Genomic DNA, 24,394 nt, shown 5'->3' with positions numbered 1-24,394 from the left:
GATTGCATTAAGTATTTTTGTACAATAAAAGCCAATGACAAGGATAACCTCTCACACGTGTTACTGCCTACACACAACCCTTGTTAACCTAAGCGAAAATGAACTGCCTTAATGCTTAATTTTGTGTTTATAATGCTTTTTATTGCTTAATAACCGTTTTGTTGCTTGGAGTTCGGAATACGCTACATACAACAGGTAGCCACCGGTATCCTTTTAAACCATGGGCGTTTACTAATGTTTCTCAGTTCCCAATGTTCAAACAGTTTCTTCTTGTATAGTGGAAGTAAAGATATTTTTACCTTCGTTTCAGACAGGAAAATGTTGTTATTGTAATATACATAAAATGAAAAAATTGTAAGTTTGTACTCTTGTGTAAAATCTATCATCAGACCATAATAAAGGACATTATTGTATGCTTAAATAGCAGGAGCAATAGTCATATCCACGTCGAAATTTCATAAATCGATAAATATATATTTATTTTCAAAAGATAAAATATGTTAAAATGCTTGATAAAAAGGTACAAAACTAACATTTGGTAATTTTCGTAGATTTGGTATCTTTAGCACGCCAAGCATACAATAAGCTGATATACAATGTACTATATATAAATGCAATAGCTTGCATATACAGATATGAAAGAGAGAAAGATATACTCGAGCCGTAAGTTTTACAACACGGCTGATTAAATCTTCAGGCTAAATATATTATAGAATTAACAGCTAGGCACCAAACCGCCAATGTTGCCTTACGACATGGCTCTAAGTTACTGTGCCTCGCTACTACTCCTAAGTCGAGTATAGTCGTTTTGTTGAGCTCCGTGGTGAGTTGAGATACTTTCATATTCACCAATAGGTGTCGTTGCCTCTTCTCTCAAACTTAACTGAGTGTACGCTTTCTGCTCAGCGCCATCTCGCACCATACCTTCATACGCGCGGTGAGAGTTCGAGGCATTCGTGGTATGTTCAGTCCTTGGTCCCGTATGTGATCTCCCATCGTGATTTGTCTCCGTGCTCTGGTGCGAAGCTGGCAGAGCTTCAGTGTAATCGTAGGCATAATTATGGTAGTCTTGGGCGTCAGTTACAGCTGGCGCCGTGGTGTGCCTCTCTACCTTTTTCTCGCTGTTCCTACAGCGTCGCCGTACCGCGTAAACCAAGATGGCGGCGATGATGACGGCCACAATGACGGCGAATGTCACGCCGATGATGAGTGAGATATCAACTTGCGTATTTGTAACCACTGTAGGTTGCTCCGTGTCTTGACCTGACGAATATAGTTAAACAATAAACTGAAAATATTCAGTGATGTAAAAAAAATATAGATCGCAAATTCTCAACGGGTTTGGATAACGGGTCAATTGTTAAAATTTCCTTCACATTGCAATGCAAAGGCTAATTGCATTGGACACGTTTAGCTAATTACTTTTAGAAAAACAATAAACAACCCGGTTTCATAATACGTACAATCGTAGCGACTGAATGACCCTGGTGGCGACGTTTTGTCCCCTTCACACTTGATACACACGGACTGCGCCCGACGCTCCTGGTACGTGTTTTCTGGACAAGAATCGCAGGTTTTCAGGAGAGAGTTGTATTTTGTGCCAGGTGGACATTTAACTGAAAAAAATTTTAAACAAATCAATAGAGAAATAGTTGTATATTATAAAACTGGGGCTGAACTTGATTACCGGTAGTTACTACCAGGTAGTAAGCTGTGCAAGTTAAAAGTATCTGTATGTCTTCCTCTTACCGCAGTATTTGTCCAGAACCTTCATCTGCCCTTGACCACAAGTTGTCTCTTCCTCGCCAGGCGATCCCGTTTCAAAGGCGTAATTTATTCCACCATATTCAAACCGAAACTGACTGCTGACGATGAAGTTTGTCACATTCTCGGCCAGAGCTAAAACATTTTGATACTCATCCGTGCTGTTTTCCTCGCTATAAAAATAAGAAATCGATTACATTCATTTCTAATTCGATTTCATATTTTACACGTTGATCATTGCTAACTTTCACTAGGGGAATAACCACGTACATGTATATCTAGTGACGTGTGCTAGGGGTTTCAGTCATCAATCCAAAGGCGAAATAGGCAACTATACCCACCTACCGGATACTTATCGCACAGGCAGAAATGAAGACGAAGAATAGCCGTTCTGACTAGGCTTGGTTAAAATTCTACATTAGAGTTCTAATGGAAATTTGTGTCTGTGTGCATGTGTGTGTGTGTGTGAGAGAGAGAGAGAGAGAGAGAGAGAGAGAGAAAGAGAGAGAGCTTACGTAAAAGTCGCATTAAGAGCCAAATTCACAATAAGATCCCCCTCGTGGGAGTCCCTGCGTCTTCTATCCTCCTCCCTACAGATGACCTTCACCTGTGACCTTTGGCATAACTTAATTAAATCTCCTTCGGGACACAAATCAGCGTTTCTCAGCCACTTAATCAGCTCACCCACGACAAATGGCTTGAAGTAGTTATCATCCACACAGGTTCCCGGATGTTCCACGTCAAACAGGAGTCTATAACTCCTTGGTGGCTCTAGAGCTGTAACATATATAGACTTCCATTGGTTATGTTCGTAGTGCTTAAAAGCACTCAAAGGTAATGGTAAATATGGAACAGAAAAATGCCTTGCTAGTACATTCAGGCTACTTTTAAGGGTATTCATAAATAGGGCAGCATCTCAACTTAAAGCAATTAAGTCCCGTGTTTTGTCAAAATAAGCCATGTTCTTTGACCCACTAAATAGTAAAACTGAAGTTAAACCGTTCACAAACGATACTCTTTTAGAGATTTATCAGATAAGCATGTGAACACGCGCGTAATCGGGTGCGTGAAAACTTGGCTTATCTGTACTAGAACATGTATTGACACATGTATCTTTCGCCCCATGGAACTACCAAACTACGGTATAGATGGCAGCACAGTGAAAACAAACAGAGACACTCACCAACACAAGCCAGTGTCTTAACAGCGCCCCATTCAAACAGCGGCTCCCACTTTCCCTCCGGGTTACACATATAACTCTGTGGTACATCCGGGTTCTGTCTGATGTTGCTAGGGACTGAAAGGCATGTGACGTCACATCGTTCACTTCCGACAGCTGGCTGCCTACAGCGTAAAGTACCACGGTCCGGAACGGGAATTTTATTTCGGCATTCTTAAACGATAAAGAAATTGATATTAAGAACGGCACTTACTTCGAACATGTTGTCGGGATTGGAACATTTGTTTGCGTTTTTCCTCCCAAAAAGGACAAATTATATTAAATCAAGTTGCCCAAAGAGCAAAAATACATATCAGTACTGCCAAAAATAGAGTAACTATTACAAATTTTTTTCAATTCACAAAAGCCAGAGGTCATGCCAAAGCTAATTTTAAAGCATTGAAATTACAGCAAGTAAGTCATGTCTTTTTAGGAACCCAGAGAATAGCCAGTAATACCCAACATTTTGTCAAGACAACAATCATTCACTAGTATAGTACGCTGCCAATGCCTACAAACACTATGTCTAATATATATTCCGCATACCTTTCACTATACGTTTCACGTCTACGGTAAATTTGCAAGTAGCTTTGTTTCCTGCAGTGTCTTTGGCGGTGTACGTGACAACAGTTGATCCAACGGGAAAAACATGCCCTGTAAAATAATCAGCATATGTTTATACCATTAGAGGTTATGAGGGAGTCGGGAGTAAGTTAATCTCTCACATTTCTGAATATTTTCCTTTGGTAACCTCTCTTGCCATTTCAAACTGATAGTAATATTTAGAAAAAAACATCTTTTAGGTTTGGACAAACAAAATATCTGGGTGATAATTTCTTTTTATCGTGATGTACCCTGTGTAACAAAAAGAGTTCATACATCAAATTTCTGAATACTTCCGTTTCAAACGGTTCGCAATATTTTCAAAGTGGGAAGAAGCATTGTTTTTAAACCAAAGTTGTCTGTTGTGAGAAATCGGAATGGTTTGGGCAAACAAGGTACCTGGGAAATAGTTTCCTTTTATCGTGATGTTCCCAGGGTAACCTATCACTTCCGGTGTAGGCCACGTGACCCGTGACGAATTGGACGGTGTGTGGCGCTGCAGGTCGTCTGGACAATTGGTGAAGGTTAATCGTCTGGTGCCTGAAGTAGAAACGAGAGTGGTTGACAAAACATGAATATTAGGTGTCTGTATATCAATATCTCCAGATGTGTTTATAAATCACACGGTTTAACATTGTCAAACCAGGAAATTATCCTTAATTTGAATAATATTTAGTGGCAGTAACATCATAGATGTAGTACATTTCGATGTCATTCTGTCACGTTATTATTATAATATATTCTCAATTCTGATTAACAGTATTCACATTTTCCGTGTCGTCTTATCAATTATAATAAACGATCATTAATCCCAACACTAGCTATCGCACGTTATGGACCAAACACTATAATTCCTTCTCAAAACCTTACCTGGGACTGGCAGAGGACCTCTTGCTAAAAAGAAAAAAATAAAATAGTTAATTTTGATAATCTAAGAGACATCACGTGTGCACTTTCACACTTGTAACGTGTTGTAAATAATACCAAATTAAATGCACATATCGGTATAATCCCACGCGTTGCTTCAATGTATGTATGGGAATAAACACGTGTCGACGATTCTTTTTTTTAAAACGTATTAATTCCCCTCAGTCCGTTTTTATTCACTAGAAAGATGTAAAACATCAATATTTACAACGGCCTTATTAAGTAGAAGTGGCATCAAACATGAATAACGGAAAATTAGTAGCAACATTTATGACCCAAAGAAAGGAGCAGTCTAAAGATCTTTTATGGCAGAGTGAGTGATTTATTCAGTTTATTCCATGTCCAATTTATTTGAGTCGTGTATAAGAAACTAATAGAAGTGGTTCAATGTGGTTAATATGTTACTGAGAATCCACACTCCACCGATGCTCGGTTTATACCGGGGTAAGTACCTTTAAGCAACAATTGTAAAACCTTGTTAGGCCCTAGCCTTTTTTCTAAACATATGCTAGAACCAAAAAACATTATATAATTAATATAAAATATAAACGAACTTTGTCAAAATACCCATTTTGACCGCCAGACATAACTATCCAGATATGTTTAGGTTTTGAAATACATGTGAAATTAAGATTTTCGTCGACAAACCTGTTGCCCAAGTTTCCACCCGTAGACGAAGACTAGAGGGAATAAAACCGAAACTCTCCAAAACACCTCGCAGCTCTGTATCCAAAACACTCAGAACGCCATCTATGTTATTGTCAGGCAAGGCGACCCTTCGTTTATTCCGTGGGCCTGTTTGAACATATGCTCGAAAATCTATGAGAAGTCCACCAGTATTTGCGTACCTTTTCAAATAGAAAACGGAAAGGAAACAATAATTTCGCGCCACTTTCATTATACTAACCAGATACAATTATTATTACCGGTATTATTATTGTTGTTGTTGCTGTTGTTATTATAATCTTTATGATTAAAATTTGCCAATAACCTCTAGTAAGCCGTGCATATCTTGATGTTACCTCACATCTTTTAGAACCGTTTCTACAAAAAACTCTCTGGAAACTGCATTGCCTATTCCTCTCACGGCGTTCGAGATCTGAGCAAAGGAAGTTTGTCGAACACCCGGCTGATGTTCCACTCCTCCGGCATACAGGGATGGTTCTGTGTTGTCCTTCGGAGATGACGTGAGATAACTTGATTTCATGGTACCGGTAAACGTTTGTATATCTGAATTATGAAATCAAAATGAATAGGCTATGATTAAGTTGGAAGAGTTACATGTACGTGGAAGGGTAGTTGTTTCCGTGCGTTTTTTTTTTTTTTTTTTTTTTGCTGCACTCCTTTTTCACTCTTTTGTTCTTTATTTCTTTCATTATCATTATTCTTTATTCTCTCTCTCTCAAACACACATACATATGTATATAAGACAAAGGTATGACAACAGATCAGGTGAACGAGCAAGCGGAAGTTCCCCCAGGCTGAGATCGCAATACCGGTCAGTTACCAAGTTACAGTATCAGAGTAATACATTCTGTAGTTCTGATTCTAACTCTTCTGACTATCTCAAAACATTCACTCAAGGCTTATATATATTCCGCGTACATCGTGTGTAACCAAGTTCGTGTTTTTCGCCCGACAGCTCATAGCCTATCATGGTTACATTAAAGAAACATTTTACTTTGTGTTTCTCCAGAATACGTTTTAAAAAACCTTGACACAGATCACAAATGTTACTAACCAGAATACTTCAGCAGGTATCTTTGTGAGCTATACCGTCTGTATGGCTTCCTTCCCCAAACCTCAATAGAGTAGCACCCTTGCCTTTCGCCTCTAGATTGCGTTGGCGGTACCCGTAAGGGGTAGGTAACCGTCGAACTCACCGGAACCAGAGTGCGGTGAAGATTTTCTACACCGTCCTTTACAAACGTCACGAAGGTGTTTGGGTCGTAGTTTGAAACTGAGTAGATGAGCGTTTCAGTCAATTTGTCAACAACTGGGTCTGAGATTTCCACAGCTGATTCTAAAAATACGATATGTCACAAATGTCCCAAGATGAAGCCATGCTTTATATAACGCGCTCATTAATTACAAATATTACAGTATCCGTCAAAATGTTATCTAAAACATAATTTTTAACTTTCTCATTGAGCTCCGAAGTCCTTTGTCGATTTGTAATTAATGTTTTTCCTGATGTATTACCATACATGGAATATATGTTAGACTCTATTCTACAATATATCTATTGTACTTCACATAATTTAAAATTCATTCAAAATGTACTTCGTACGTACCAGAAACGGCCACATCTAACTCACATATATACGGCAAAGGCTCGTCGCAGTGTGTAGATGCATACAAAATCCGACCAGTAACCCAATTCTGGTCGAAAGCCAAGCACGTTTCTTCTTGCATGAGAGTATTCAATATGGGATTGGCGCCAGATCCCTCTCCAGTGGATCCAGACTGATCGGGCAGGGTGGACCCTCCAATCAGAGACCGTAATTGATCCAATTGGACAACACGTCCGTCTGCTAATTTGCATAATGATGTCTCCACACGACACGTGACACCCAACCTGGCGTATTCCACTGGAAAATAACAATATTTGCCACGTGAAAATTAAAAAACGATTGATAAGCTGTCCCTTCAATAAAAAATGTTTACTTGCTTCCTGCGCTTTTTTTCACAAAGCAACTATCTGATAAGGATTGGCTTTTTACAAAAATTATTATTATTATTATTATTATTATTATTATTATTATTATAAAAAGAAAATAATATATAAATTAAAGATCCTAACTAGTTTCAAAAATGAAAAAGAATAAAAAAGGAAACTACAAAAACAACTTATTCTGGTTAACTTTTCCTGGACCACAATCTTCATATAACCCATTCAAGTCCTCACCTTCCATAAAAACAAATCCACGGATAGCAAATGCTCTGCTAAAGGACGAGGTTGGAGAAAACAGTCTGCCTCCCTCCGAAAAACAGTAAGACTCAGCACTTTCGTAAGATCCCGGCCGTTTCACAAATTTCAAACATTTTTCAAGTTCAGGTGATCCTCGCCAACCATCCGGGCATTTCAAAACTAAAAGAAATTACGTCGCAAAGAGCGATTTAAGCAAGTTGTGTTTTATGCAATATTATACTGTTAAACAGATATCAACATAATTGTGCCTTCTACATGTTGTCAAAAATATGTATTCCAGTTGATGATTCACTTTGATGTCAACAAAACGAAACGTATGGATGTCATTGTTTAATGTTACGCCACAAATAATCAAGACAACATCACTCAATCAGTCAAAAGTAAACACTTCCTAGAGCGCGGCTTATCTGATTGCAGAACGATAAGTATCTATAGGCCATCCACAACGATAATTAAGATTGCCTCTCCTTGCTCAACAAATAGAAAGTAATTGGCTTTATCTCATTCCTCGGTCAGAGATTATTTAGATCGGAGAGAGGGGGTAAAAGTGTACTTGGAATACCAGCGAGGGCACCTTGACCACTCCCCCTCCTCCCCTCCCACTTCCACCCCACCCCACCCCACCTCACCCCCGGAGCTGCCATAGATAATGCTCACCTGTGCTCAGTTCCGGTCTGATGGGGGTGTGGGTACAAACAGAGGGCAGTCTGCTGTCACATGGCTCGGTGGTGAGGTTTACACGACCGTATATGGATATTTCAGAATTTTCTCTCGCAGCAACGCAGTTACCATGGAGCGGGAGAGGCTGATTGTCCGACCACTGCCACATGTCATGTTCACTTTTCAAATAATAGAAAAAAAGGATATATATATATATATATATATATATATATATATATATATATATATATATATATATATATATATATATATATATATATAGTATGGTATTGCTGGGAAACACACACCAAATATTGTTAGGGTAGAACATTTTGATTCAAAGATTAAAATACAATTACTGTTGTGGAGTGTAAAGTGACTTTTATTCTCCACTACATGCTATGCTTTATCAATCAAAGGAATGTAAACGTTCCATTTGTTGCAAGATTAAAACGTTGCTTTGTTCTCCTCAAATAGATTCCGGGTTGATGGTCCACCCTATGGTTGAAATTAAAGGGAAACGGTTTTTAAAGAACTATCATTTTCTTATCTTATCAATTATGCAAAGAAAAAATTGAAATATGAGTACCAAAAAGCAACCCGTGCTAAATGTAAATGACAAACGTCAAACTGTCAAAATTGGATTTATAATTAGTCATTTTTTAACATGCTGCCAAATATAATTATATGAATCTCCCCAAAACGTCTCCGAAACAGGGCATTAGCCAAAAAAAGATCTCAAGTTTTAGACCCAAAAATTGGTTTACTGAAGTTCAAAATGAGCCATTGTACTCCATTCGTAAAATATTTAATATTTTTAAATAATGTATGTAATGGCCTGAAACGTTGACAGCATTAGCCATACCTTTGTTGTTTGTAAAAAAGAAGCAATGGCCCTCTTATTTTATAATTACTACCACAACTGATTTATCCTCTGTCAAATTAGCCTAAATGTTGATCAAAAAAGTTAAGATAAATACGGGCCAAAGTCAAGGCTCCGTGAGTATTACCTGTAGTTAACAGGGTGGGGATATGCACCTTCCCAGATCAGTGTTTGGCTGTCTTGGCTCAACAACATGCTTGTCCAATATCGTGAAACCATATCTGAAAATGACAAACCAAATGAAATAATTATTTACTTTGACGTCTGCAGCCGATGTATAGCCACTCGTTTTCGTGGATATATATATAAACTCTGAATGAAAGATTTAAAATTAAGAGTTCATAACAATACAATGAACAAAGGTATGAAATCCCATAACCCTTAATTATATAGCACCAACACACCGCCAAGTTACAAGCGTGAACGTAGGCTCGTAGCAGTAGTAAACTGTATTATCAAAACGTTTATCCAGAGTTTACCCAAATTAACCAGCTTATTTGCAATTTAATTACCTTACAATCATCATCACTTACAATGCTCCTTTTTTCAATGTCCGATAAAAAGTCCGATAAAAAGTCACATGTGGATTGATAGTCAAAAGATGGGTATCAAATTTAAGCTCTGATTTTTTTCAGATAGTATTTTGCACTGGAAACGTTTGAAAAAAATACTTTGAAAAAGTCATATTCCTATGTCTACATATCCTTCAAAACTGCTTATCTCCCCAAATCAGACCTTTAAGTCCCTAAATTGAAAAAATATCTGATGAAGATATTTATCACCATAATGTCAGTAACACATTGAAAAAATATCTGATGAAGATATTTATCACCATAATGTCAGTAACACATTCTTGTAGATCTTAATGAATTATGATTCGTTGGGAACACATTATGGGAGTAGAAATGATACAAATAAACCAGGCACTGGTTGACGAATGATTTCTAGGAGGTTCACGTTTAGAATACCCGTAATCGGTACTATCACGATCTCTTGAGTGCGCTTTAAATACCTGTATAATGACATGATGAATGTACATTAAGGTAACTTACTAGCACGTAAAGTCTGAATCAACGAAGAAAGTGTGTAAGAGTAATATGGATCATGTGACCACGCAGCGTCGGACAATGCTAACATATTGCTGTAGTGGGAGCGACAACCTTCCACTGCCTCGGTCCATGACATGGGGTTGGCTTGAATCATGACGCAAACGTAACCAGAAGATACAGCCGCGCCAGACTGCCTCTTTCGCCTAGCGGCTAATGCAGGTACCACGTTGATAAAACCATCGCGGCATGCAGAACCTGATTGAATTGACATGAAATTGTAAAGTAATACATGTAATAAACCAATATTGCTATTATATTTCACGATAGGATAAAGTCTGAGGGCAAACGAAGTGCGTTATTAAACACTTTACACATATGAAGAAGAATCTGTGATATGATTTCGTTTTTTTTTTTTTTTTTTTCAGTTTTGGAGTATGCTGTGACCCTGGGAACCTAAAGAAACATTAGAATTGATACACAGTTTCCACTTACCGCTATAAAGCTCACATCTACTATCCCGTAGGTTCCAGAAGTGACCTTCGTCACAAAGGCACGTGTCATTTCGGCCGTCAAGATCCGTGTCCTGACAAGATACCGAATAGGACATTTTATAAAAACCTTCACGCCGCAGGCACTGCTCAGTGGATGTGCAACTGGAACCGATGGCTGAAATACGAAAGAAAAGGGCGCATAGCGATCATTGTTGGTAAGGTTAGGGTTGGTAAAGACTACCCAGGATACGAGGGGACGTGTAGGTACTTCTTAAACGGTACCTTATATCACCTCGCTTGGCACTCAGCACTTAGTGGTTGAAGCAGCGGTAGAGTATCAGCTGGTCTGACACTAAAAAGGATAACAAGTGTTCATTTTGGACCAAAAATGAATTTTCCTGGGGTAAACGGCAATTTTCCCACACTCACCAAAGATCAACGAATCCATTTCTAGATTCAAATTTAGTCCCTGTTTTTTAAGCGTTTTTTCATTTATTTATCAATGGAGGTCACGTGATCCAATGACAAGCACATATTTTAGAATAATTGTTATAACTGTCAATTTTTGTGGTAAAATAGAATATTACATCTCTATGAGGTGTTTATAAGGTGATTATTTAGAAAAATAAATGTTATACGAAGAGTTGTTATCCCTTTAAGTACATTGTCATTGCTACTTTGCAGCGCCTCGATCAGCAACTGTTGAGAACGTCTATTTCTAGCTTCACTCAGGGTCAGCAATATGCGTGGCATACTGTGATTATATATATATATATATATATATATATATATATATATATATACGGTACATGGAAATCAGACTACTGCACCCACATTATATCAAACTATTGTATGTTGTTCGGGATAACATACGGATAATACCGTGTACTTTATATTCTTCCCCGCACTGTACATGTATACATACCCAGTTCACACAATCTCACAGTGGTGTTGTAGAAGTGGCCGAAATCACATCGACAGAAATAGCCACTTTGTTCACTCACGTAGCTACATCTCATCTTACTGTCACCGACTCCTGAACATATGTTCCGGTTAAAGGTACAGGAACTATTGTAGGCTGAAAATAGGCATTAAATACTAGGCCTAAAATGAACATTTGCACATAAAAAAATTATTTGCTGGAAAATTAAAAAGCTTAAAGAATATTATTCAGTCAATCATTTGTATTTTAGACAGTTGGATTATAACTGGTACTTATCCACTTATAGAAAAGAACTGGTACTATACATGCATTGTACTAGTATAATATTAACCATTTTCTTTTCTTTAAGTTCAAGCGCAAGATTTCACTTTAGTGATTCCGTCCCATCACTGATTTATATTTGATCTAAATAGACTAAAGCCGTTTTTAAATAAAAGGCCCACACTGTACTTTTATAGAGTAAAAACCAATTTTATGGAAATACGGAGATATTTTGGATATTCGCTTTAAATTCATTTACTTAAATCCCTAAGGTGCACAATAATATTTTAAAGTTACAATACATAATTATAATAATATAATGATATTATATTACAAACCATACACGGGTTTAAAAAACCTTTTTGGGGGGTCGAAGTTTCATGTTTTTCAACGACTACCCATGGTTTTTAGATTGAAACTAGAAAATTTCACTCGTGCCGTTTAAAATTTAGTAAATTAGATAACATGGACAGAAACGTTTTAGTTTAATGATCGTACTTTTTCCAACCATTTTAGCTAATGTTCACCATCAGTATAAAGAAGTAATTAGAAAGGTGTAGCGAGCATTGTATGTCAGTAAGACACCATTTAAGTAGCAACTGCATGGCCCCAGTCCAGGATTATTTGAAGGGGGGTTCCGGAATGACAGGCCTCGGATGGAAAGCCGACCATCGCCCCCTTGGCGTGGGGTTTGGGTCCTGCTCAAGGACCCCAAAAAAATTTGGTGTTTTGGAGGACAAACGGTGTCCTTTGCCTCGGTTTAGAACTATGATTCAGCTAGTCAAAATTCTAATTTCAAGAGGGGAATATTGGTGTGGTATATATTTCAGAAATCGCCGCTGATACTCACCCCGCTGACACTGTTGTGTGGTTTGGTTGTGGAAGAACCCAGTCTGGCAGACACAAGTCCCATTCACACACACTGTATTGCTCCCATACGGACAACTGGACTGACAAGGACTGTTAATCACTGAGCCTGAAGTGGAAGGAATCTCATACGAGTTCATCAAAGTCTCCATATCACAGAGACTAGTTGAAATTTTAGTTGTTGGCTTTGTCTATTTTCTCATTTATACACTTATACTGGATTCACATACCTAGATCGGTCTAACATGATCGATCCATCTCCAAGGGGATTGTCGCTAAATTGCATTCAGCTTAACCGGCTTAGATGTCTGGCACGGCAACTAAAGCTGCTAAAAGATAATTTTAATTAAAATTACCCCCTAGCAGCTTCAGTAGGCGTGACAGACATATACGCCGCTTTAGTTGATTGCAATTTAGCGAGAATCTCCTCGGAGATAGATCGATCCACAGTTAGAAAGATAGGGTTTTGGAATGGTCCCAAAAATTTAATTCAGCGGAATGGACTATTTTCTGTGACGCACGTATATGTTTTACCTACTCACCTGCTCGACATCGACCCCGTAGGAAATTGTGACCAGGAGCGCATTTACAGCTGCCGGGCGTGTTGTCCAACAGGAGACCCGTACAAACGAGGGAGGAATCCCCGCAGCCAAGTTCACTGTAACACTCCTGGTTATAGCCTTTAATGAAAACCACCGTTTTTAGTAATGTGACCCCCACACGTGATTTCATACAAAGCTGAAGTCTTGTCTCAAAACTCTTTTTTATATTTTATTATTACTATTACTTTTCTTATTTATTATTATTATTATTATTATTATTATTATTATTATTATTATTATTATTATTCCTGAAGCCTCACATACCATATATACAGCGCTGCATTTCCTGGTTATAGATCAGGCCAAACCCGCAGACACACCTGTTGATATCGTTACAGTAGTAACTGGTAATTTGTGGGAGACAGCTGGTGTTTTTGCTACATTCCGCATTGTAATCTGGAAGAGTAAGAACCAGAGAAAAGATTCTCATTTGCATGTGTGTGGTTTGACTGTGCAGAACGTCTTCCAGTTTGTATGTCTCTCGTGCATTCTCTTTGTCTATATGTGTGTGTGTGTGTGTGTGTGCGTGTGTGTGTGTGTGTATATGTGTATGTGTGCGAGCAAGCATGTATGTGATTGTGCAATTGCATCTGCCTATTTGTATGACGGTTTGTCTATATGTCTGTCTGTCTACATGGGCGTGCGTGTCTTTGTATAGGTACATATAGGTGTGACTGGTGCACTTACACGGAGCACAGAGGTTAGCTCTGTCCAGGTAATAAGGCGGTAACCCGGTGTTACACGTGCACTGCCCTGTGTCTGTGCACACGGTGTTGTTGTCGCCAGCCATGCAGTCCTGTGTCCGTGTACAAGGTGCGCCGTGTGACCCTACTTGAAAAGAACACAGGTAACGATCACCAATACGTTGAAACATTTCGCAATTTATTACATCTGGATACAACAGTGGCAACATGAAGCATATAGACATAGTTGCGCTTATCAAAGTGTACAATGTATATTTTAATTTTCCCTGTTATTGTTTTTAATGAAACAAAGAATTTAATGTTAACCCCTCATTAGACACGTACGGTAGTTGGTATAAGCTACGAAGTTTCGTCGACAACATCACACAAACCCTATCACAACTGTCAATGTTGTCATGCCGCAATTGCTGAACTTGTCTGAACATTTACATCTGCTTGTATACCAAAGTATCAAGTCCCTTTTTTTCTTTTTTTAAAAATACTCACTCTTACAGGATGTACACTGTATTTTCAGTGCTAGGCTCAGACGTACCTAGTGGTGTCTCCGTGCTGACACCAGTACCTAGTGGTGTCTCCGTGCTGACACCAGTAGGATAGGTGGTGGTGTCGTAGATTGTAGAATGCCAGGGGAGAGTATCGGTAGAGGGCGTGGTAGTGGTGAAGGTGGTAGATGCCCCACTACTACTGTAAGTAACATTGGTCGTTGTATTCACGCCCACGGTAGTTGATATTTCACCGATGTCAGTGATAGTCTCTGAACTGGTGGTACTAAATTCACCTGTAATGACACCATTAGCTTTTACAGTGGTAGGACTAGGACCATATACGCTATAGTAGTGTTACTAGCTTTACCAGCACTGATAGAAGTATTGTTGCCAATAAGTTCGTCAGTAAAGATTTGGTAGATTTTATAGTTGATTTCTATATTCACCTGCAATATCAGTATTAGAAGTGTAGTGGGCTCTTCACTGTTACAACAAGGGTCATTTGTACTTGTTGTGTAGGTTAGGTTTTACAGTGGTGTATATAGGTCCACTGTAATGCCTTAATAGGTAGGTTCTATGGTAATATCACCACGTCCAATTGTATAAGTTGCAGTGGGTTCTAAAATGGTGTATATGTACCTATGTGTATTTTTTGTAGTGCAGTTGGTTCTACAGTGGAAAAAGGTGCTTTGTTCTATATGAAATGGGTTCTAAAGTGGTGCATGTATATCCATCTAAAACGGTTGTGGTAGGTTTTATCGTGGACAGTGACAGACCCATCATTTTACATGAAATAAAATGAAGATGTTCCGGTTCTCCTAGTCATTTTATTACAACATAAAATACTGAAATTAGTTACCACAGATATATATTGTGAAAAACATACATATATGCCAATAATACTGTTTGTATAAAATAAATAATATGATACCTACTTATTTCACAGTTTCTCCCAACATACCCAAGCTGGCAGGTGCACGTGTAATTCATAATCGGGTCAATGCTACAACTTCCACTATGCAAACATGGATTGGGGTCACACCCATTTTCACCTACAATAGAAATGGACAATATACATGTATTACATGTTTATATGTATATATACAGTACATGTATTCTGAATTTGAAAATGATCCTTGTCAACATTAGTAGAGACGTGGACTGACAATGGGCTTTTCTAGCAAAGCGCTAATATAAGCACCGACGCTCTGTGTGTGTGTGTGTGTGTGTGTGTGTGTGGCCAGTAAGTCGTTGTAAACCGCATTATTTCACAGGGGATTCCGACGCAGTTATAACATAATATAATGTCATCCCTGATCGATTTATACAAGCACATGCGCACACAGTCGCCCAAACAATTTTCTCTTCATACACAAACACGCGCAAGGAATCACATATCTTTAAGGCCGCATTCACATCGAGAAGAGCCGAGGCTCAGCAAGGCCGAGATCTAAATATGGCGGACGTACATGAAAGGAAAACCGCCTAATCCTTAAATGGTCTCTCCGCCTCTCACACGCCTCCCCACGCGTCGTCCCTGCGGGGGTACAGTCATTTAATCTCGGCTCCATTTGCCCGGAAGCTACCTGAGAAAAATTAAGTGCGCATGACCATCAGTTAAACTCGAGGTGAAGAAAGCATGGTGTCTGGAAGCGATCGAAGGAAAAAAGCTCTTCTGTTCTATTATCTCTCAAAACAGAGACGAAAAAGGAATGAATTGGCCCGTAGAGCAGCAATGAAACGGCTATCTACGGAAATAACGTCAGCTGACCCAAGACCAATGAGCATGCGCACTTAATTTTTCTCAGTAGAGATTTAATGACTGTACCCCCGCGGGGACGACGCGTGAGGGGGGTGAGAGGCGGAGAGAGACCATTAAATGATTAGGCGGTTTTCCTTCCATGTACGTCCGCCATATTAAGGTATCGGCCTTGCTGAGCCTCGATCGGCTCTTCTCGATGTGAATGCGGTCTAAAACATGGGAAATATGTTTGTTACCTGGTGCATCTTGTGCTTTGACAAGATGCCCGAAGTGCAAGATGAACACTCCCAGGATGAATTTCATTACCGTCGTTTTAATGCACATAGTTGTATGTTTCTTGAACCTGAAAATGAATAATTACAATACATTAGTTGTTAGTATAATAATCAAAATATATCCTTACAATTTTAATAGCTTCTAACCCTTGTAAAGACCTACAAGTATAAAATCAATGTTAGTGAACTACATTCTCCAAAAAATAATTCCCTATTAAGAACAACCTGGCTGCACCTTAGCCAAAACTGAAGACAAACCTATGTCATTCTGTTGAACTTTGGGTGGAGCTTTTCCATAAAAAGGGAGCGAGAAAATGTGTTAATTCTGGATTCTCGCCCTCTTTTTTTTTTTTTTTTTTTTTTTTTTTTTTTTTTTTTTTTTTTTACACCAAGCTCATTTTTACACTAGGCACAAGCTACATAACTTGCACCAAGTGGATTTCGCCAAATACTACCCCCGCCCCATATTGAAATCTTAAAAACATAGACCTCGACCCCACATTATGGAACGACCCCGGATTATGGAACAAAACCGGAAGTTTGCCCTTTTTACCCAGCATGCAGAGCGCAAAAAATCCCCGTTGCCACGAAAGTTTCAAGCGTCTGCTACAATGTATCAAACGCGCTATGTTACGAACTGATACAATAGAAGTGTTAGCGTTTGAAAGTTCGTTGCTCTCAAATTTGATAAAATTAATAATGAACTTACGTTTATTCAAGCAAGTTTTAAAGCCGTTTATCGTCCGCTTTCGTCTGCACGTGTTACTGCCAGTTTCCGATCTCGATTTCTAACTTTTTCATACTGGTTATGGGTAGATACATCGATCGCTGTGGACGTAAACACGGCCGTAATTTACTGCTATAAGTATTGTAGCCTAACTTCTCTCATCCCTTAGCCTATTGTTTGTATTTCTTGTTCTCGGCTTAATAAAATTATTTCAAAACATCCACTTTCAAGAGGTTGTAGTATTCCAAGATCTCATAAAAATGGCTTTGATGTTGGGCATAGCTGTGGGTGCTTTCTGCTCACTGTAAACTGCCGCTAGAGAACGCTACGAGCGCTATTAGACTCAAGCGACTTGTGAAATAAATAAATTTTGCTCTCACAAAATAACACTTAATGTTGACTTTTGTATTGACATTATATATGCTAGAAAAAAATCGTTGCCCTACTGACATTTTTCATGCTCGATAAATTTCAGCATGCCAGAGAGGAAATTATACCCCTAGGCCTAGACCTAGGCTACTCTTATTCAATATCAGAGGCGGCACGTAGGCCTATATTTGAGGTGCCAAAGACGATCATTTTAAATCATATTTCAGGTAGGCCTACACAAATGACACATGATTGATCTTTGTTCAGATGAAAATAAAAATATAAGACTTATGAATAATTTAAGGCCTACTAGGTTTGCGCCTTTTGCTGGGAGTTTTATCTTTAAAACTTCTTATTTCAACTATCTCTATCCAGTATCTTCTTCTTCTATTTTTCGTAAATATACCACAGGTGCTCTCAAGGGAGGTGGTCATGGGAAGTTGGCCCTCAGTCACTCTGATGAGGCAGCTCTAGTCCACTACTGCCTTATTATGAGTGACTGGGGGTTTCACCTCACCAAAGACTTGGAGTCTGCAAGTTTGCTCTGGCGATGGGAAAACAAAGGGATAGTCCTATGGGCTTTTCAGCGTCGAACGGCTGGTGGGATCGGTTCATGAATCGACATCCCGAGTTGTCCCTTAGAAAACCGGGAAGGATATAAATAGGGAGTTCGTGCGTGAGGAGCACATCCATCGTGCGACTTTTGGAGGACGCAAACAGCACGTAGTAGGCTAACTTTTCGACATGATCAACAGCCGCTACGTGCGATCTAGCTACGTCCTAGCCGGACGCAAAGAACTAAAAAAACCGTGCGTCCAAAACGTATTTGGGACCTAGGCTTAACGCGCAAGAACATTTCACTTGCGCTTAAACCACTACATTTTTGGACGTTTTCCTGTGTTATATCTGCTGGAATTTATCTCAGTAAAGTAGAGACATTGGTTGAGTTCTTTTGTTTTATATAGTCTATGTTTTTGTGCGTTACAAACAACGCAACGTAAAAAATAAGCATACATACATACATACATACATAAAACAAACGTACATTATTATTCCATATATTGAACAGAGTTGCGAGACAGTATAATAATAGAATAAATTGCAGTGATTTCGTTTTATGGAGTTAAATGTTTAATGCATTTTATAAAGGTCAGCTATGTTAAAAAACTGAATACATTCATCTCTTTGTTAGGCCACTGCACTAGTCTGTTACACGAGTTCTCCGTCTTTTTTTATTTATTTATTTTTATTGTATTTGTCACACTTTCGATAAATTCTTTGTTGGTGGTATGTGAGCTGTTAATGTTAATTGCTAGTTTTGTCATCATGAATTAAAGATTTTATTTTGAATCATTACTGGTGTTGTTACCTGAAGGCTGTCCAAATGAATGATCGACGAGTTTTAAAATGAGAAATATCAATATTATTCTTTAAATTCACAATAATGAATACAGTATTTTCAATTTGGCATTTTAAATTACCAGACTACTAAATATCGTTTCGATACTCCGACGTAGTGGCAACTTCTCGTTTTGTTCCATAATCCGATCAAGGCAGTGGTAAATGAGTGGACTATTCCATTTTTTAGCAATATTTGTGTTTAAAAGTAAAAGACCAACTAAATATGAATAACAACTGCTGTTATGTTCATTGATATTCGCAATATAATGCGCATTTGCCGTTTTATTGTCTTTTATAGACCCCCTGCGCTACATATTGCCTTGCATCTTATCTAACAAACTCTGACGCAACGTTATCTGCGCACTTCCGGTTTTGTTCCATAATCCCGGGTTTGAGAACAACACGAAGTTAACCATTATTTTAGCGTTTTTCTTCAATAGTAACCCCAATCATATGGATTAAGCTTTACAAGATAGTAAATAAAGCTCTATCGTAGCTACATGCAAAGTATTAGAGGTTAGTTTACGTTCATTTTTATACACAGACTGTGCAAAGCTGAAAAACGTCAAATATCGTTCCATAATCCGGGGTCGAGGTCTACTGTTAAATAATATGTATCATCCAATAATTACAGTTATATTGTAAATCGTATTAAAATGGGATATGCGGTGTATAAAGAGGAACATGTCTGGGCCCAGCTGTAAACAACCACGTTTCAGATATATGAAAAATAAAAACATGAATTACGCAAAAAAAATGTCATTCACCTTATTACCTATACGCAGTTCATCTACAACATGTGCATACCGTGTAGAAACCATACGACTGGTAGTATTTAAGTGGGAGTTGGGGTAAGCGACAGACACGGGAGGGAATTTCCCTAATAACCCCCCCTACCCGCACATATGACTGGCGTTGCTGTAAAAATGGGGGCTAACCCCCCTCTCTCCACACACACATACACAAACACACATACACCACTTCTCTCGTGCCTGCGGTTACATCGTATTTATATTAAAGCATATTATATAGAGCGCCTTTTTTTCACAACAGAGACTAGGTCATGTCACCATGATATCACAAGTCTTCTTTATCGAAAAGTAAAGTATCTTGTTTTTACGAGGTTTTGCTTTTAGCGTGCGCATACATAAGATCAAGGTTATGATGTGTGCATGAAACCGCTCCCCTATACTGTTATATAAGCTGTCAAATATAACACCCTTCCAGGCGTAACTAATATTACAGAGGCCTTTGAAAATTATGGTAATTTTAACCTGTACATGGAATTATGATAGTAGTAACAAGTAAATTGGTCACCCCTGGCGATTTGCCACTCGAATGTGTCGCGACCAGACCAGACTAATCTCTGAGGTCTATGGAATATAAATAGATGCTGCCTCGTGGAAAAAGAAGTTTATTTCAGAATTACGATACGTTACACTGTTTGCTTAACGGGATTTGTTGATAGAAAAACAACCTGGCCTGCCTGACACTATATCAAGGTATCAAATATATTTGTTCATGTTTTTACACCATGTAAGCTCACATAACACGTAGAAGTGCAAAAAAACCCATTCAAGCAAGATGAATAAATAAATAGATGAATAAGGTGGGCTCAACCACGTACTAAACTTAGGTTGTCTGAAGGTGCATTCACAATTTAACTGTCGTAATAGGTAGTTCGAACTACTCCATGGGGACTCTCGCTGAATGCAATCCGATTGGCAAATTAAATCGCCTCCTCCTGCTTCCAACGTGCTGGTATAATCTTCAGCTTCTTGGTGTTATTTTCAACACCAGGAGGAGGCATGTTAATCTGATTGCATTCAGCAAGAGTTCCCGTGGAGTACAATGTAAGTTTAAACAATCTAGTGTACGACAGTCCCCGCCGAGTGTAATGTCCTTTAGTTCAAACTACCTAATACGATAGTGTCATTGTGAACGCAGCCCAAGATCGACCACGACATGACCCATGCCACTGTGCCGTAAAGACGGTACTAGTATATAGTAATGACTTCATCGGGAATGCATGATAGGAGCAGTCATTGAGTTTTAATGTAATATATACAAATTGAAGGTATTTTGAAGCACGTTTAATGTAAACTTAAGTATTAAAATGAAGTAAAAGTGAGTAGAAACCAGTGAAAAGAAGAAACGAACGCTCGCACAGACAGAGAGAGAGAGAGGCGGGGATAGAGAGACGCGCTAGCACACACAAACATTGCATGGATTCAATAGACCCCAGCAATATATACATGATGATGAGGGGTGGTAAAAGAGGGCTTTAGTAGCTAACTTGATCCCCCATTCTGTTCATTCCCACAAAAGACTATTCATTTAGCCACAAAGCAGTCTACAGTATGTCCGTCGCTGACGCTGTACCTAAGCTATTGTCATACTGACAAGAGATCAGTATCTTTAGTAAATATTTCACTGCTAGTCAATGTGTCAGTACTTAACTATGGGAACAGGTATTCTACAAGCATGTAGGCCTACCTGTATTTTAGGTTGACGCGTTTAAGTATACGGGGACGAATATCCCTTAACTTCGAAGCAAACACCCCCAGAACCACCCCAAACACCCCACCACAAGGAGACCATATAAAAATGACAAAAATGACGGTAGGTTGACAATAAGCTACATGTATGTAGTCCGAATTAAAAGCCTCGATTCAGCACCCTTCATTACGATATCCGTAAATAACAGAAAACGTGGATAGCACACGGTGCTACGGGCAAAAATCAGATTTCACTTACAACTGCATATAATACCAATTCAGCAAATATCTTCAGCCTAGCTGTCTTATATATACTAAAGATGTGTATAATTCACTTGAACAACAATGATAGTGCCAAATACAATGTTATATGCATGGACCCGCCTAACTTAAAAACACCTCTTGATTCAAAGACACAATGCAGCATAAACGAGCTACATTTACTAGCAGCTAAGCTAATATTAGTAGATGGTGGAGATATTGTGTCACATAGCCCCCCCCCCCCCCTACATTCCTTGCCAGTACCGTCCGGGACACCCCCTTCTCTCCTATTTCGATGCCTCTCCAAAACCAGCATAAAAAATCGACACGAGAGAAAGCTCACAAATAATTCAGCAATATGTCTATTGCAGTTAAATTGGCCTCGTATATTTATATTTTAACCATCGTGCCCCGCCTTAGCAAAATCTACGAAGGGTAAGACCAAAAAATAATAAAGAACGTAACTTACCGCGTGGATTTCCCAAGACCGACTAAGGCACTTTAACTCGCACCACAGTTCATATGATGAGGGGTTCATCCACGTTAACAATGGTCATCGGTAAAACTTGACACCAAAGAAAGAAAATACTTCACACACCTGACTGATTTCTGAGTGAATCAGCTCTAAATGTCACAAGGGTCAAAAGCGGATGTTTTGCCCTCAGATATATGAATGGGTGGACGAGTTCCTATTCACTGGGTTCCATGCACTTTGTATCGAATTCTCGGAAGTAAACAATGTGCCGGGTGGTATTAAGCAGTTATTCTGGTCAGCAGGGCGAAGAGAAGTGTTGATAGTGACTCTCGTTTTTGTCACTTTGGACTGTTTAAATGACACCAGTTTAGCAGATCTTCACAGAATACAGTGTATTTTCATACGTGCGTCAATAATAAGATCCGGGATTTTGTATGAAAAAAAAAATGACGTGTATTTATTCCGTTAAGGCTACTAAAGTCGAATAGAGGATCATGTACACGTAAGACTTTTTGGATGTTGATGCCAGAGCCTTTATGAACGATTAACTTGCAGTAGTTTGTATTACAGATAACAATGTCACCATACATGCACTTTGAGTAAAGATCCGCTTCAAAACAGTCACAAACGGTCTTGAATAGTGTGGTTAAAGACTCTTACGATTCTTAATGAACCTTAAATGTCGGCTGAAATCATACCTGTAGAAATCCTTGCATAGAGAGTTCCAGTGACTAAAATGCCGAAATACAATGTACTAAAAATAGATTATATTGATTAAGGAAAAAGAAGAATTTCATCTTCTGAACCAGCAGCTTTCCATTAAGGTTCTTGTCAAATCAAGGAACACACTTAATGTACCCTGTGACCATAGGGTGCCCTAGAAGTCTGCTATAAAAACGGTGAAAAGCAGTGTGATTTTGTATAGTATTAAAGTGTGTCCCTGGTATCAGAGGGTTCACTTAATACACGGTCTTTATTGGTTCACTGTAAAAGATTGGTAACTTTACAGCCTGGTTATTGTACGTAAGAGTGTCACCTAAACGTAGCCGCGGCCCTCGACACGGCCAAGTAATGAACTTAACAGCAAGACGTGAACGTGAGGAGAACTAGTGAAGTGGAGAACACCTCCTCCCCCCCCCCCACCCTCCCCCACCCTGTTATAGAGCTTTAGAACCTGACAGAGGTCCGCCAAAGTATCTGCGAAATATACTAAATGTGAACAGGGTCCTCCACCGACATTCTGGCACCAGACGCGGATGTAATGCCTCCATTAACAGTCATGGACTCACGCAGGCGTCCGATTCGCGGAAGTAAAGGTCCAGTGAACGTCACGCCAGGCAAGCAAGCTTGGCCACGTGTGTGGAGAGAAAGGCAACGATCTGATCTTAATAATCAGACATCAGTTCATATTTCGAAATAAAAGCCAGTGAAGATCATCTAAGACAGGATTTCGCACACTCTTGACGTACACACATACATACATACACGCGCGCGCGCACACATGCACACACATGCACTGTGTATACACACACAGTGAATATAGATACACAAACACATACAGAGGCAGGCGTGCACACACACACAAGCACACACAAAAAAATCAGCTACACAAAAGATACGAGTCATTAACTTTCTTATACGAGTCATTAACTTTCTTTAAATATATGAAAAAAGCCTGAAAAGAACCAATTAACAGTCCGCTATTCTACATGTATATTCCCAAAAATGTCTTCATGAAAGGCGTATCACCCACCGTGTTTGTCATGGTAGACGGAAGAGTTAAAAGTGGAAGAGCTAAAACGTGGGATCTTTATACAGACCAACTTTAAGATGGATATACCTGTACTAGTACGTACAGTGTATTAGTATTATTACACTGACAAGGCACATCATCGCACTTACCTTCGTACTCACTTAAAGGGATAATAACTCTTCGTATGAGGTCTGTATTTCAAAATAAAAACATTGTGAATAACTCATAGAAATATAATATATTCTGTTGTATGACAAAAACGACAGTTATGGCTATTATTCTGATATCTGAGCTTGTCTTCAGACCACGTGACCTCCATTGATGGCTATACTCTGTTATAATCTCTTAAGAGATTTTAACCAAAAACCAAACTGAAAAAAACCAGGGACTATTTTTGAATGTAAAAATGAATTCATTAACCATTGGTAAGTATAGGAAAATTGTTGTTTACTCCAGAAAAGTTCATTTTTGTCCAAAACGAAG

General features: G+C 38.8%; 1 protein-coding gene across 2 annotated transcripts; it reads right to left on the bottom strand.

Annotated features, from left to right (window-relative positions):
• Positions 1-449: 449 nt before the first annotated feature.
• LOC106154583 (uncharacterized) lies at positions 450-22,558 on the bottom strand. 2 transcript variants are annotated; one of them, XM_087011418.1, is made up of 26 exons: positions 22,153-22,558; positions 16,389-16,495; positions 15,326-15,442; positions 14,438-14,683; positions 13,889-14,032; positions 13,466-13,597; positions 13,142-13,279; positions 12,583-12,708; positions 11,454-11,606; positions 10,530-10,703; positions 10,041-10,292; positions 9,116-9,209; positions 8,103-8,284; positions 7,422-7,604; positions 6,808-7,104; positions 6,255-6,536; positions 5,536-5,743; positions 5,162-5,361; positions 4,457-4,480; positions 3,986-4,126; positions 3,530-3,637; positions 2,948-3,157; positions 2,280-2,541; positions 1,750-1,937; positions 1,464-1,616; positions 450-1,263 (listed from the first exon to the last, which is right to left on the bottom strand). In XM_087011418.1, the coding sequence occupies exons 2-26, from the start codon at positions 16,474-16,476 to the stop codon at positions 767-769; spliced, it is 4,599 nt and encodes a 1,532-aa protein (XP_086867544.1). In that variant the 5' UTR covers positions 16,477-16,495; positions 22,153-22,558; the 3' UTR covers positions 450-766. The 2 variants fall into 2 exon arrangements, with proteins under 2 accessions (XP_086867544.1, XP_086867545.1); XM_087011419.1 differs by having other exon boundaries at positions 13,889-14,029; positions 22,153-22,557.
• Between the last annotated feature and the right edge of the window lie 1,836 nt (positions 22,559-24,394).

This window comes from Lingula anatina, chromosome 4 (assembly GCF_051362555.1).
Source record: "Lingula anatina isolate TDL-2025a chromosome 4, LinAna3.0, whole genome shotgun sequence".
In the NCBI taxonomy this organism is placed as follows: domain Eukaryota; kingdom Metazoa; phylum Brachiopoda; class Lingulata; order Lingulida; family Lingulidae; genus Lingula; species Lingula anatina.
Note: the sequence above shows the minus strand (reverse complement) of the source record. Positions and strands in the feature narration are given on the sequence as shown.